The following is a 16,745-nucleotide window of genomic DNA, read 5'->3' as shown; positions in this document are numbered from 1 at the left end:
GAAAGAATTAATAATATATAGATAGTAATATAGATTACTAATATAGTATATAGATAGTATGTAGATTACTGATATAGATATTAGTAATATATAGATAAATATATTTATTTCAAAGTCAGGAAGAAATATTCATAACTACTACAGTTCATAACCACTACAATCATGTGGTTATAGCTGATATTTATAATTTCCTTCTTTCACAACGTATTCCATAGTTCCTTTGCTCTTGGCAAGCATCTCAGCTGGTCATGTTCCAGTGTGGTGGGATAACTCAAACTTTCATTCCCAAAGTGTCCGTGCAATTAGCAGCCCTGCCTGTTTTGGGTTGTGGTAGTTTCCATTAACTTTTATATCAATCATAGGAGTACTAAGACATGCCCTAGGAGATCTATATTTGGGACGTATTTCTCTTTATCACCCACAAGCTCTCTGTGTGGTAGCAACTCTCATTCTCCTTGAGAGTTATTTTCAGTTTCCCATTAAGTACAGTAATCCCCTCTGCCTGTTCACTGATACAAGGAACTCAAAGTGGCCAGGTGTGGCGGTGTCAACTTATAGGTTAATGGAATCAATTTTTTATTCTCTAATGGCAGCATTTCTCCCTTGGGAACTAAGACTTCTAGACATCAGAGCCCAAAGTTGTGAAGATAGAAAGCAAAAATTTCATTAGTGGATTATTCTAATAGTAAGGAGCTACTCCCATTTCTACCTCTTGATTTCTGGCTCTGGAGAAACAACACCATATATTAATCATATAGAACATCCTGGAAGACATTGCCCCAGACCTGCAAGGTGTTGCCAGTCAGCTAGTTTTGTTTTGCATCTTCAAAAAACCCGTTTTTCTTTCTGTCACCTAGCAGCTTCAGGATGATGGGGAACGTGGTCAAATCAGTGATCTCCACAAGCATGAGCTTATTGTTACACTTCATTTGTTGTAAAATAAGCTCACTGATCAGAAGTAATGCTTCTGGGCAAAATATCCTAATGGTGAATAAGGCATCCTGTAGGTTCACAGATAGTGGTTTCTTCAGAAGCATTGTGGGCAGGGAAGACAGATTTATATTCAGAACAAGTATCTATTTCAGTGAGGACTAAGTATTGCCCCCCCCCCTTTTTTTTTTTAAATTGAAGTGGTTCAGGGACCATATCTTTAGCTCTATTGATCTCTACTATTGGCAGATTGAGCATTCAGCCATGGCTATGGACAGACCAGCCTTAGGGAGTAAGTCCATGTTGCTGAACCTATCACCACCTCCATCCTTTTTGCTATAACCATTTAGTTCATGAGGCTATTGGGTAAGGACAGGGATGCCTGGAGAAAGAGGCTAACATCCACAGAGCAGGTCATCTTGTCTACTGATTATCAAAATCTTCATCTGCCATGGTTCCTCTTCAGTGAGCATTCCTATGGAGCTCATATATCTTTTACTCTCTGAACCTGTTTGGAAAGGTCCACTCATATACTTTTTTTTTCCAGAGCCCCTTTTCCTAACTAACCAGCCATAGCATTAGTCATTGCACATGAAGCAATATAGATCCATACTTTTAGTCATGTCTCCTTCTAGGTAAGATATATAATAGGTATGGTGTTCAGAGTTCTGCCTACCAGGAAGATTTCCTTTCTCTGCAGTCTTTTAGGGTCACTCCTGAGTGGGACTCTGGTTTGTAGCTGTTTACTTTCCAGTGCCAGAATGTTGTGTGCAGAACTATTTGTAAATCAAGCCTGTAGTTTTTCTTCTTTGGTCAACTGATCATGGAGAACTTCTCATAGGGCCACAGGAGCAGCTTGAGAAGGAGGAAGTAATTTAGCAGGACTAGGGGCCATGGGAATTTGAGCCACCTGCCTCCACAGTCTATGTGTGCCTGCAGGACCTGCACAACCCTAATCTTGTATATTCTGCTACCCCTTGATGACAGGGTACTGCTGTACACACCCAATTTCGTGGCTTGGTGAGTCAGACAACATACAGTTAATAATGAGTAGTTCACATGGTAACTTAGTGACCTGTGGTCAAGTGTTGAGTCAAAGCCAGAAGTACTTTCTCAAAAGGAAGACAGTTATCTGCAGAGGATGGTATAACTCCTCCAAAATCCTAAAGTTCTGTGCTGTGATTTGGCTATAGGGACCTAGCAAAGTCTCCATAAGACATCACTATTTGCCATAGACACCCTGATTACCATCAGATCCACTGGGTCATGTGGCCCAGGTGACAGTGCATCTAAGATTTCCATTCAAAGAAGGATTAAAAGTCTGTTTCTACCCTTGCCCTCATCGAAGGGCCATCTTCACTAGAGTATGGCATCATGTGATGGAGGATATGCAGGGGCCTCTGGGATGCCAGTGAGTATGTATTTCAACCCCAGATGCTATAACTGTTGCCTTTTATTTGGGCATTTACTTTTAGTATAGTTAGATATAATGTAAAAATTTTGAGTCAGCTTATCAAATTGAACTTCTGTGCTTTTATGAGAGGTTAAAGAGATTAAATTAATAAATTTGGGGGGAGAGGTTTTGCAAACTAAAGATTTATACATATTAGGAAAAAGTTTGTTTTACTTCTGAAATAGCAATAGAGATGCATAGTTTGTTTTTTTAAAAGAGATTTTTGTTTGAACAAATACATCATTCACTGTTTATCTAAATCTCCATTTTGGATGTGAAATTAATGTATTACTGAATTTAGTTATTATTTCATGTGTAGCATAAGATGATTTCAGGGACCTATGATAGGTTTTAGTCATTTCTTCCTTTGGAATTGTTCCTTGAGTTTTGTAAAGAGAACTTCTAGGTTGTTGCATACTGGTACCATTCTACAAATTCTCTTATCTTTACATTTATCTAGAGTTGTATTTACAATTTATGTTGCAAGAACAAAAGAATTGCTGACCTTTCAAGTAGGAACTAGTAAATTTATATCACATAAAAATCTTTCTTGTACTTCTGGTATAACTCTAGATGAACAGGAAAGATATGAACCTATTTAAAAGAAGGCATTTTTTGTTTTTGTTGACATAGCTCTTTTGACTTCAAGGGTTTTTAAACTATTATGGTTTAGTCTAGCTAATTTGACTTCATTACAAAAAAGTTTCATCTGACTTTTGTCTGAAGTGTGAGTTGTATAACTCGAAAAGAAGCTAGGGGTGGGTGGATGACTCAGTCAATTAAGCCTCCTGACTCTTGATTTCTGCTCGGGTCATGATCTCACAGTTGTGGGTTCGAGCTCTGCATAGGGCTCTGTGTTGTCAGCGCGGAGCCTGCTTGGAATTCTCTTTCCCTTTCTGCCCCTCCCCCGCTTTCTGTCTCTCAAAATAAATAACTAAACTTAAAAAAAAAAAAGAGGCTTACCTTTGCAGCTAGGCAAAAATAGGATGTAAAGATAGAATAAGGCTGAATCAATAGGGGCTGGAAAGAAATGTTGTTGAGACAGGTAAGAACTCTGAGGCTTCAGAAACAGGTTGTCTGGGAAAGAAGTCTAGGGACAGCAAATTACTTGGAGCAAGGAGGTGCTAGTTGTTTACTCTGTAAAAATTAAAGAGATGGGAATTAAAGTATAGTGGGGAATTGGGGTTAAAGGAAACCATTTAGGAAATAGGGTGGCAAATTGACTAACCCTGGCAGGATAAGGCAGAAAAATATGCAGATGATCACAAAATAAAATGTATGGGAAAATGCAAACAGCCTAAGATTAGTGGTCTCCTAGTCACTAAAGCAAACCTTGACGATAGTGTGTGTTCTCAGTAAATGTGGACTGAAAGGATAACATTTCAAACATAGCCTCAATTTGCAAAGCAGATATTGATCAGGAAGGAGAAATCGGTTGATGGGTAGGATACAGTTGGAATTGAGCTAGATTATTGAGTGTGAGCAACCTGAGAGCAACAGGGTTAACTCCTAGATAAGATGGGAGAAGCTGTCTGAAATACAGAAGAGGCCAAATTGGGGGGAACCATCCAGCTAAATGAAGTTTGTTTCTTAATATAGCAAATAGTTAAGTTTGATGCTAGGTCTTAGTAAAATAGGAGTGTGTGTTTGTCTAATTTAAGTATCCTTCCAGGGTCATTGATTGTATCTCTAAAGTATAAAATTTAAGGTGACATCCTCCTACGTGCCACTACCGTAAGTTTCTAGCTGCTACCTAAATGCTGCAGAACTTATTTTGCTGATACCTGTATTTGATTTCCTCTTTTAAAAGAAATAGAGAAAAGTTCATTTCTGTACCCTTATTATCTTTTCTGTCATCTTTTACCCCCCTTGACCTATTTTTCTCCTCATTGCTTTCTACTCATATTTTCTTTTGCACTAGGGAGAGGAAGTTCAGTGTCAGTATGTGGTGACATGTGCAGGACTTTACTCTGACCGTATTTCAGAGCTGAGTGGCTGTGATCCTGATCCTCAAATTGTGCCATTCCGAGGAGATTACCTGATTTTGAAGCCAGAAAAATGCTATCTTGTAAAAGGAAATATTTATCCGGTAGGTAATGATGTTTCTGCCTTCTTACCCTTCTCAAGATGACTATGGGCAAAAAGGAAATGAAACAAAAACTTTTACTTGGGTCAGAAGTAAGAGCTATTTTGAAGGGCCTTTTGGGCAAGTCTTTCACCTGTTTCTTTTGTCATTAAATCTTTAAATCTTTATCCTAAAATCAGAGTTATGAAATTATAATTAACTGCCCACAAGTGCATGTCTCTAGAAAGCATGAGTGCACCTCAGGAAGGGCTATCAAGAAGGAACCTAATTCTTCCTCCTTTCTGATGAAAGGGGCACTCATAAGGGAACTTTCCCTTACAAGATGCCCAGATACCCAGCTGTCTTTCTTAGTTCATTATCGATAGGTGCAGGAAAGGGGATGTGGTTACTATAGTTTCATGGTATAGACAGAACCATTTAAATGAAGAATTCATTCTCTCTGGAACTACTGGGTTGAACCAGGTGAAATTGCCACTATTCAGCTATTTAATGTTTTTGATGGTGCCAAAACATACATTTCATCTGCCTTAACCTATTGCATTTCCACTTTCCAAAAGCCTGTACTGTAAATGTGTGTTCTTTTTCTGACAGCTCTGAGATTTTACTTGCCAGACACATAATTGCTAGTTGGTGGGTGAGGGGCTGGGAAGTGGGGAGTAACCTGAACTAGGACGGTTCTCTGTCTTTCTCTCTCTGTCTCTCTCTTTTTATTTCAACCTAGAAAGAGGAACACATGGGACAGTGTATATTGGTATCAATAGTATCAGTGTTTCCTGTGTGGCATTTCTAGGCAGAAGTGTGTATACATAGAAAGAAATATCTGAGTAGCAGATCAAAAGTAATGCAAATTAAATGCATGGGAAGAAAGTGTTTTATATTACCAGTTGCATGTTTGCATGTTTAATAGAATGCAGTTTGAAGTGGGGCTAATAACTCTTTACCATGTTAAATCTATAGGTCCCAGATAGCCGGTTTCCTTTCCTAGGGGTTCATTTCACACCAAGGATGGATGGCAGTATTTGGCTAGGGCCTAATGCAGTTCTTGCCTTTAAACGAGAGGGCTACAGACCCTTTGACTTCAGTGCCAGAGATATTATGGATGTAATTATCAAGAGGTAACTTTATTTACTTAAAAAAGATTTTATATGCTTATATTTTTAAGATGGGAAATTTTGTCTTTCTTGATAATTCTGTTTATTGCGTAAATCCTCTTATTTGTGATTGGTATGTTGATTTTTTTTTAATTAATCTGGATTCAGAGTTTCATGTAATACACGTAATGTTTTAACTACTTAAAGAAAATTCTGATGAGCCAGGGTGGTGTCTTGGTCAAAAAAACAAGACCAGGAGCCAAACACATATCTGACAACCCAAATCTTGTTTGGCTAATCTTTTAGTTGAGTTTGAAAAAAAAAAAAAAAAGTTTCTTTCAAAATCAGTAGATGGCTTACTTTGATAAGATCATTTCCAACCAGTCACCATCATTTTGAAAAACACTGGAGAAATTGCTGATAACCAGTGTTGTTTCCTTTTGTGGAAAACTGACGATGAATTGTGTTGACCTGTATGGCAGATTCTTTATGGTTGTAAGAACTACTCAGTGAGATATTTTGTTTGGTCCTTTTAATAATGTTGCGCTCTACAGTTTTACATCAAAATCAGTAGAAAGCTTATTAAGCTATACTAGAGTTTCACCCTTCACTGATTATGAAACAGGTTTTAGGGTGGGGCTTCCCAGCAAGTGTGCTTGTAAAAATACATATACATTTACATAGGCTCTGTAGAGTCTGGCTGGAGGATCTGGAATATTTTACCTCTGGCTGACCAAAGAAAAGTAGGGTAAATATTCCACTTGCTTAATGGCTCTGATCTAAAGATCTGTTAATGCCTTTTAGGTGTGGCTTCGAAAGCACCTAACATTTGCATTAGTAAACCTGTTACAACATGGATGGAGCTAGAGTGTATTATGCTAAGCAAAATAAGTCAGTCAGAGAAAGAAAAATATCATATGATTTCACTCAGATGTGAAATTTAAGAAACAAAACAGATGAACATAGGAGAAAGGAAGGAAAAATAAGATAAAAAGAGAGAGGGAGGCAAACCATAAGAAACTCTTAAATACAGAGACAAACTGAGGGTTAATGGCAGTGTGTTGGGTGGGAGGATGGTCTAAATGGGTGATGGGCATTAAGGAGGGCACTTGTTGGGATGAGCACTGGGTGTTAATATGTAAGTGATGAATCATCGCTAAATTCTGTTCCTGAAACCAATACCACACTATATATTGACTAACTTGAATTTTAATTAAAAAAAGAAAAGAAAAGAAAAGAAAACCTTGCTGTTGGCAGGCTTCATAGAATCTAGCTTGAAACCAGCATTCCCTGGGAATTTAAGTTTGGAAGGTATTCCTTTGATGACGTTTCCTTCTTATATTGGCCAAAAGTTGATTTTCTTTTAATACGTGTTTTTTTCTGACTTTGCCTACATTTCTGTGATGCCGCCCCCCTAAAAATCTCATAGTTGTAAAGATGTTTTATAGTAATAAAGAATTCCTTTCTCTCATAAAGATTTTAAATTTTTTGCTTTCAGTGGCTTGATTAAACTGGTGTTCCAGAATTTTTCCTACGGAGTTAATGAAATGTATAAAGCCTGTTTTCTCAGTGCAACAGTGAAGCACCTTCAAAAGTTTATCCCTGAAATTACTGTCAGTGATATACTTAGGTAAGGAAAAGCTATAAGGATTGCAAATATGGTCATGACCTATGTGAATTTGGCAGGTGGTTCTGACTTGGTGATTCGGTAAGCATACTTTCAGAGTCAGCGTACCCAGTGAATCTTTGTGTGTCCTCTCTTTCCCAGCAAGTTGTTGAATTCCCTTTTCATCGCATGCATTGGGCCTTGCTGCTTCGTGCCCCTTGGTGCCTGAACTAGGTTCATTTATAATTTTCTAGACCACTTTACAGCATTAAACTCAAATCTCCACTGCAGCTGTATTGTGATGCCACTTTTGCCTTCATGTCTAGGTATCACGATAAAAATATCTTGCCTGAAATTTTTTAATCTTCCTGGCTACTTACTCTTGTCATTGCAAAGCCATTTGATTTAAACTCTGTATGAGATCATTGATCGCTATATTAACTGATTAGGTAATAAACACATAAAAAATTACATTTTGATTACATTTTACAACCTGTTAGACATACTCCCATACATGACATCTTACCTGCTTCCTCTCTTCCTCTTTTGTTCTTTCTTGGGCCCTACTCCACTCAGGGACTCTAGTTGGAGGACAAAAGTGGGAAGAATGTGGTAACAGTCTGAGTCTTAGTGCTGCAGCAATGTGGGGCCAAGGAAGGATAACTTAAAAAGGAAGGATAACTTTTTTCTCAAGGATAAAAGGCTCTCTTGACTTGAGCTGCACATTGTCCTAAATACCACCCAAGCCAATTTTCTTTTTCCATTTGGTGATATTTTAGGATGTTCACCTTTTTCCCTGGCCAAGCTACTGTTAGGCCTAATCAGCAGTGTACTTTGAAGTACTCTCTCTCTGTGAATCCATCCCTCCGTGAAACTCTAGGGCACTGAATGTCTGTCTTCTGAGGAACAGCTGCTGAACTTGCCTGGGAAGAGAGCAATAATCATGTCAGCTGTCTCCCTTAGGGGAGCTAAGTGTCCTGGTCTAAATCTGACACTAATGTATCATTCTCAGACCAGCCTCTTTGAATCCTTAGAAGAACTATTAAAACCCAGCTAATGTTTTTACTCTTATCTCTCTCATCCCTTCTACTCACCTCTTGAAATGGCAGGGATAAAAATATCTAGGCTTTCCTTTCTTTCACTCACCTATAAAAAAAAGCCTTTTGTGTTTTCAGTGGTCTGCCTTAGTAGACTTGTTATGTTTTATATCTGAAAATATATTAATCAAATCTGGCATCTGTTACTGCTGTTAATATTCCTTGAATAACACAATAGGTGGACATCGTGAATTCTGTATATAAACAGTTGCAGTGAATTCAGTACCCATATTCTATTACCACCCTTTCATAGAAGCCTGGGGAAAACTCTTTCAACCAGTGGGTTTCATATGGTAGAACTGGGTTTTAGTGAATATTGCTGTCTCTGAGTGTAAGGGTGTGAATTTCATTTTCCAGTTTCATTAGCATGTAGTAGAAAACGACACACAGCACTGTAGACAGGTTACATTTAGGGACAAATTTAACCCAATCAGAGAGTTTCTCTTTGGAGACAGAGAAGCTGAACACATTCAGCAATTCCATCTTTCCCTTAATTCCTGTAGCTATTAAAAGGAAGAAATTTGGGGCGCCTGAGTGGCTCAGTCGGTAAATGTCCGACTTCGACTCAGGTCATGATCTCATGGCTGGTGAGTTCGAGGCCCCGCATTGGGCTCTGTGCTGACAGCTCAGAGCCTGGAGCCTGCTTCGGATTCTGTGTCCCCTCTATCTCTGTCCCTCCCAGCTTGTACTCTGTCTCTTTCTCTCTCTCAAAAACAAACAAACAAAAAACCTTCCATTTAAAAGAAGGAAATTATTAGTAACAAAATGGAAGTTGTAGAAAATATATTTGATAGCATTTATATCAGTTTAAACAATGTCATATATAGTTTAGGGATTCTATATACCATGTGAAAATAGTAATAAACATGGGAGTCACCTAATGCAGTAGAGTGGTTACCTCTCGTGAGAGGAAGGGATGGGATCAGAGAGCTCCACAGGGGGTTTCTGTCATATTTATAAGCTTTATTTCTTAAGCTCTTTGGTAAGAAAATAGGTGTTTGTTATGTTATTCTCTGTGCCTTGGTATATGCCTGCAGTATTAAGTCATCATAATAAAATCAGATCGATAGACTTTCCCGCATTATGAAGCTTAAGTCCTACCTGTCTTGCAGCTCAGTGCAGTGGAACCATAAATGCTCTATCATTAATATTGAGGCAGAAGCATATTAAGCAGTTTTAGATAGTAAGAGAACTGAAGCCACACTTTCAGCGGGATGTTTAGCTCAAGAGAGTGTCCTTAAATTGCCACCAAAGGGCATCCAAAAAAATTCCAAAAAGCAAAACCAAAGGGCATCCAGCGTGACTTCTTTCTGCTTAGCCAGAGCATTTGGGGCGATAATTGACCAGTGAACATTGGATTGGAGTGTAAAGTTATAATCTGTCAAGTACATGTGTTAGGTATATAAATTTGTCATTGTTAAATGATGATCTCTAAGGTTCTTAATTTTTATCTATGAAGTCCTTTAATTTGTTCTGTGATAAATTTGACGTGGTAATCTAACAGCAGTAAGAGCATAAAAGATGAAGGCACACATGCCAAGATCTTCTTTTTCTTCCCACCCTTTCTTTATTTTAAAAAATGTCTTATTTGAGGAATTGTAAATTTTTAAGCAAGATGTTTTTATGGTGAGTGATAGCTAAAACTATACTATGTCATTGTGAAATGCAAAGGTGAAAGCCAAACAGTTCTATAATTAAAGTGATCTAGATCAAGGTTTCTCAATCTTGGCACTACTAAAATTTTGGCCCAAATAATTCTTTGCTATAGGAGACTGTTCAGTTCATTGTGGAATGTTTAGCAGCACCTCTAGCCTCTACCCACTAAATGCCAGCAGTACTGTCCTAGTTACAACCAAAAATGTCTCCAGACATTGCCAAATGTCCCCCAGGGGGCAAAATCTCCCTTGGTTGGGAACATCTAGTCTAGAGTTGGGCAACCCTTATACTACAAAATACCAGAGTCTGGAGAAAATATAAAAATCCCTTGAAATACATATAGCTGTGAATGCAACAAAACAAGGGGCATCCCAGGAGCAAAAGCAAAAAAGGAAATTGAAAACCCATGTACTAAGAGGAATTGGTGCTGATGCTATTCTGGGTGGAAGGGGGTTAGATTTGCTGATTTTGATATAAATATAACAGTTTTATTTTTAATTGATACATGATTTACATACAGTAAAATATGCAGATCTTAAGTGCTCAACGGATTTTGGCAATCGTATAAGTTCATGTATCTGCCACGTAGAGCAAGATATAAAACATTAGGGACATATGTTTTAACTGCAACTCAAGTGCTGGGAAGAAGGCTTATATATAAAAGGTACAAACTTGGAACTGAGACCCCTGTATAAAGCCAGGGACTCTTGAAGGGCTATACCCTCAGTGAAAAGGAAGTCTAGAAAAAAAAAAAAAAATCCCCTTAGCACCAGAAAGTGTTAAGGAATATTGTCTGTCCTGACCTTGGGGGTAGAGGCAATGATGGATAGGTGCAATCTCCTCTAAAAATTTAGAACCCTGGGCCCGCCCTCACAAGTGCTTAGAGTTTGACTTTGTACCACCACTTGATCTAGGAACCTTAAACTAAGAAGTTAACTTAAAAAGTAGATCCACGGGGCGCCTGGGTGGCACAGTCGGTTAAGCGTCGGACTTCAGCCAGGTCACGATCTCACGGTCCGTGAGTTCGAGCCCCGCGTCGGGCTCTGGGCTGATGGCTCAGAGCCTGGAGCCTGTTTCCGATTCTGTGTCTCCCTCTCTCTCTGCCCCTCCCCCGAGCATCCCCTCCCCCGTTCATGCTCTGTCTCTCTCTGTCCCAAAAATAAATAAAAACGTTGGAAAAAAAAAAAAAAGTAGATCCAGGGGGCACCTGGGTGGCTCAGTCGGTTAAGCATCTGACTTCGGCTCAGGTCATGATCTCACAGTCTGTGAGTTTGAGCCCCGCGTTGGGCTCTGTGCTGACAGCTTAGAGCCTGGAGCCTGTTTCAGATTCTGTGTCTCCCTCTCTCTCTGACCCTCCCCTATTCGTGCTCTGTCTTTCTCTATCTCAAAAATAAATAAACGTTAAAAAAAATTTTTTTTTTTAAAGCAGATCCAGGGGTACCTGGCTGGCTCAGTTTGTAAAGCATGTGACTTTTTTTGTTTTATTTTTTTTTAAGTTTATTTATTTTAAGAGAGTCAGAGACAGCACATTGGGGACGGACAGAGAGAGAGGGAGAGAGAGAATCCCAAGCAGGCTCTGCCCTGTCAGTGCAGAGCCCAACCTGGGGCTTGAACCCACAAACCGTGAGATCATGACCTGAGCTGAAACCAAAAGTTCGGTGCTTAACTGACTGAGCTACCCAGGCACCCTGAGCATGTGACTCTTAATCCCCAGGTCATGAGTTCCAGCCTCACGTTGGGTGTAAAGATTACTTTAAAAAAAAAAAGTAAATCCAGCTTGTTCAGGTCCTGCTTCAAACTAACCATTTCTCTCTCTCTCACTTTAAACAAATTAGAGACAGTGACAATCAGGGTAATTTGACCTCAGACTAAGTATTACTGATACAAAGCAATTACTAGTTTTGAATTATTATTATTATTTTTTTTTTGAATTATTATTTTTAAGAATCCTTTTATTTTTATGATTTTTTAATGTTTATTTATTTATTTTGAAAGAGAGAGAGAATGTGCACATGTATGTGTGAGCAGAGGAGGGGCAGAGGAAGAATCCCAAGCAGATTCTGAGCTGTCAGCACGGAGCCCAACACAGGGGCCCAGACTCATGAACTGTGAGATTATGACCTGAGCCGAAATCAAGTCAGACGCTTAACCAACTGAGCCACCCAGGCACCCCTTTAAGAATCCTTTAAAAAGAAATGAAGTAAAATGATATGCTATCTAAGATTTGCTTTAAAATAATCCAGTGAAGAGAGGTGGACAGTGAGTGGAGATGTAGATGAAACAGAATTAGCTGGGTGTTGATTATTGTTGATACTAGGTAATATATACATAGCAGTTCATTATGCTATTCATTTTACTTTTGTATGTGTTTAAAAATATCCATAAAAAAAAAAAAGTGCTCCAAGGATGGTAATACTTCTGGAGCACTGGATAGAAGCAAATGTAAAACCTCCATGGAGGACATAACCTCAACCCATCCTGTATAGTATTCCCCCAGATAAAGTCCTGCTGAACAGGACGCCATCAAATATTACAAAGCACCATGAGTGAGAATAAGCACATAGAATAAATACCAGAATTAGACCCCTAATAACTTTGGGTAATAGTAATATTAGAAACCATAAAGTAACCTAGTGAATTTAAATGGTTAATAGTAATATCAGAAACCATAAAATAACCCAGTGAATTAAAAACAAAAAGGAACAGAAAACATGAAAAAGAATAAGACACCCCTTCCACCCCAAAATCTGAGCAAATTTGGAAACCAACTAATTAGAATTTCTAGAATAGAAAAATATACTTCTTAAATTTTAAAACTCAAATGACTAAGTTGGTAAGACCTACCTTAAAAGAAAATTAATAAGTTGAAAGATAAATCTGAAGAATTTAGAGAACATTGCAAGATAAAGGTGCATGACGTAGAAATTAAAAGAGAAGAAAATGAGAAGATTCCAGACTCTATCTCATAGGATTTCCAGAGAAATTGAAAAGAGGCAATACTTTGCAGAGGAGTATTTGAGAAATTCCTAGAATTGGCAAAATGACATAAGATTCACAGGATGCACGGTGAATCCCATCTCATAAGTAAACGAAATACAAGAATGGAAATAGATTATATAACTTACAATTTAGTACAGGAGGAAAGAAAAATAGAGAATATTCAATAAGCCAAGAAATGAGATGAGAAAAACTCAGAAAAATCAGCTTAAATAGCATAATATAGTAGAAATCAAACTTATTGGTGATTACAATAAATGTAAGTGTACTTAATAGTTAAGGCAGAAATTGTCATACTGGATTAAAAAATGCATCTATGTGCTAGGCAAATGGCTTATTGGAAGAAAGATAAATACTGGGTCATTTCAGATAAAATACAGTCTAAGGCAAAAATTGTTAGAGATAAAGAAGGTCGCTATAAACTTGCTGCATATAACAGAGATATGAAAAAAGAGAACAAAAATGGACATAACTGCAAGCAGAAATCAACAAATCCACAATTGTGGTGGGTGATTTTAAGACATGTCTGTTGATAGAAGGTAGATCAAGCAGATAAAATATTAGAAGATTTGAATAACACAATTAAAACTCTTGATTGAATGGATGTATAGAACTCCCCAAACCCCATTACAAACTGCTTGTATTGTTCAAGCCCTCAGAAAATATTTACAGAGACTCAAAAGCTCTAATCCCTAAATCAGGTTCTCAACAAAATTCAAAAACTGGGCATAGAAAAACCATATTCTCTTGTCACAATCCAGCTAAGGTGAAGATAAGTAACAAAAATACTCTTCCTTCATGTTTGGAAATTAAGATGGAGTAGTTTACTTTCCCCATACAATATGCTCATGCGAACTTCTATTTTTAGATTAACAGTAGATCCCATGGTGAGTTTTATAAAATACTAAGTTGTCCTATTTGGAACTGGTCAAAGACATCAGTTTTAGCCTTTCATAGTTCTTTTCTAGCTACAGGTTAATGCCTGCCACAGAACAATATAGCAATAAATACAGCACTTTTCAGAGGAAGGAATGCCATTAGTTACATATTAGTTTTTTTTATTAAAAAAAAATTTAAGGTTTATTTATTTTGAAAGAGAGAGATTGAGAGCAGGAGAGGGGCAGGGAGAGAGGGAGAGAGAGAACACCAAGCAGGCTCTGGGCTGCCAGCTCTGAGCCCAATGTGGGGCTTGATCTCACAAACCATGAGATCCTTACCTGAGCCGAAATAGAGTTGGATGCTTAACTGACTGAGCTACTGAGACGCCCCTATGTTGTTTTTCATTTTAGAGAGAGAGCGGGCGCCTGGGTGCCTCAGTCAGTTAAGCGTCCCACTTCGCCTCAGGTTATGATCTCATGGTTCATGAGTTCAAGTCCTGCGTCAGGCTCTGTGTGGACAGCTCAGAGCCTGGAGCCTGTTTCATATTCTGTGTCTCCCTCCCTCTGCTCCTCCCCTACTCGTGTTCTGTCTCTCTCTAACTCAAAAAATAAATAAACATTAAAAAAAATTTTTTTTAGAGAGACAGTATGCACAAATGGGAGAGGGATGGAGGGAGAGAGAGAGAATCTTAAGCAGACTTGACACAGCACAGAGCCCAACGTAGCGCTCAATCCCTCGTCCCTTGGACCATGACTGGAGCCGAAATCAAGAGTGGGACACTCAACCAACTGAACCACCAAGGCACCCCTCGTATTCACCTTTTGTTTCTAGACATATTTAAGCATCTAGAACTTATATTCCCATTAAATTTAGCCACAGATAGGGCAAAATACATAGCTACAGATAGCTCTAAACAATTAAATGTAGCTGAATTAACAAATACTAAATTTACTAAATTGTTCTTTCAGCTATTAAAATGGAGTTTTAAAGAATTAGAAGTTAAAAAATTAAGTTTCTAGTCTTACTGAGTACTTACTATACACAAGGCACAAATCTAGACATGAGGGTGAGGTAGGGGTGTTGTAGAAGATGCTGACCCTTAAGAAATTTATGGCTTATCTTACCTGAAATTTCAAGTGATAATACTCATCTCAAGCTGAGGTGTTCTGAGGGGGAATGCCTGTATGTAATCGTGCAAAGAAAAACCCTGAAGTTGCATTAAGTGCTGAAGAGGAAACCTGAAGAATTTGGTATACATTTCATGTTAGGGGCACCTGGATGGCTCAGTCGGTTGAGCCTCCAACTTTGGCTCAGGTCGTGATCTCACAGTCATGGGTTCCAGCCTCTCAGCAGGCTCTGTGCCCCTAGCTCACAGACTGGAGCCTGCTTTGGATTCTGTGTCTCCTTCTCCCTCTGCCCCTTCCCAGCTCGTGCTTTGTCTCTCTCAAAAATAAATAAACATTAAAAAAAAATTTTAAACATTTCATGTGAAATAGTTAACTTTAGCTTGAGCTAAAGTGAGATCCTTAGAAAAACAATATTGTATATTGTTTTTTACAGTTTGGATTATAGGTTTTGAACATTTGGGCAGGAGGGGACACTGAAGATAATTGGTGTTTGTAAGAGAAATAAATATGAGACACATTTGTAACTGTAGTTAATCAGTATTAACTTATTTTTGCTTAAAAGGGAAAGTTAGGGGAATGTACTAACTAAACCTCTGTAAGAAAAAAAAGTTTTGTTTTCTTCACTAAACATCAACGGCTGGTCATGCCACTCTGTGCCCCCTCCATGTTGGCCTTCTACCAGATAAAAGGAGTGGAACAAGAAAACTCTTGGAGGTGCTCTTAACAGCAACAGCAGCATTGTTCAGGAAAAGAAGGGCAAATGCTGCTTTGATGGGTTGCGATAAGCTACAAAAACAGAATGTACAAAGTGGAGTGCGTGCTGACTGATAACATGGTGTGTCAGTTGATACGTATCTTTAAGACATCTTAGCATCAGTCCAGTTCTTTTTATGTTCTGTGTGTTGTATCTGATTCTTACTTGGAAATACTTACACCTCAAAACTCCTGTCCAGATTCCTTGCAGCCTTCTGTAAGAATATTTACCTTTATTATAGAATCTTTCACCCTTGTTGTAATTCTTATTTACCTCTTTACAAATGAATAGGATAGCTCTGTGACTTCAGGCAGCTTATTTAATCTATTTCTTTGCTGTTAAATATATACTTGTATCAGCCTCTTACAGTTGTTGTCACAATTAGAATTCCTAATACAGAGAAAGCACTTAGTAAATAGCATATTATTATTATTATTATTATCATTATCTTATTATCATTAGAGGGCAGTGATCTCCTATTCTGTCCTCCTCAAGTACTTCTCTTCATTGGCCCAGAATCATTAAAAATGTTTAATATGGTTGCCTTATTTGTTGAGTCTTGTGGTGTGTATAAGACAGCTATTTTTTTTCTCTTTTTTAAAAATTATTATTTTCTTTAAAGTAAGCTCTGTGCCCAACATGGGGCTTGAACTCACAACTCTAAGATCAAGAGTTGCATGCTCTGCTAATTGGGCCAGCTAGGCACCCCTAAGGCAGCTGTTTTCAAACTGTGTTTTCTGAACAGTTTCAAGGGAGGTAGTCTTTTTTTTTTTTTTTTTTTTTTAGGTTAAGTAGGATTTATTTTCATTTGTAAGTGAACCCTCTTGCAACAGGTTTATTCAATTCTCCTAAAAATGGTAGCATTCTTTTAAACTCTTCTTTTAGAAGCAGCAGTTACATAGATGGAATATTGGATTCAACCTAAAAATGTGGTCCCTAGTTAACTTTGTTATTCTGCATATAAGCATGATAAAAGATTAGGATAGTCTTCACATTTCCAAGCAGAATACAATTTAAAAAGCTTGTCCTTACCAAACCCCTAAAAACAGCCATTTTTAAACATGTTTGT

The 16,745-nt window shown here is 38.1% G+C and overlaps 1 protein-coding gene across 2 annotated transcripts in view; it reads left to right on the top strand.

The window, feature by feature from the left end:
* Positions 1-16,745, top strand: part of L2HGDH (L-2-hydroxyglutarate dehydrogenase) — a 45,157-nt gene that overhangs the window by 23,357 nt on the left and 5,055 nt on the right. For both annotated transcript variants that reach the window (XM_047861674.1, XM_047861673.1), the window contains 3 exons: positions 4,305-4,472; positions 5,427-5,584; positions 7,059-7,190. In XM_047861674.1, the coding sequence (XP_047717630.1) occupies positions 4,305-4,472; positions 5,427-5,584; positions 7,059-7,190 (458 nt within the window). The remainder of the gene's footprint in view (positions 1-4,304; positions 4,473-5,426; positions 5,585-7,058; positions 7,191-16,745) is intronic.

This window comes from Prionailurus viverrinus, chromosome B3 (genome assembly GCF_022837055.1).
Source record: "Prionailurus viverrinus isolate Anna chromosome B3, UM_Priviv_1.0, whole genome shotgun sequence".
In the NCBI taxonomy this organism is placed as follows: domain Eukaryota; kingdom Metazoa; phylum Chordata; class Mammalia; order Carnivora; family Felidae; genus Prionailurus; species Prionailurus viverrinus.
This window is presented reverse-complemented; position numbering and strand designations above follow the sequence as displayed.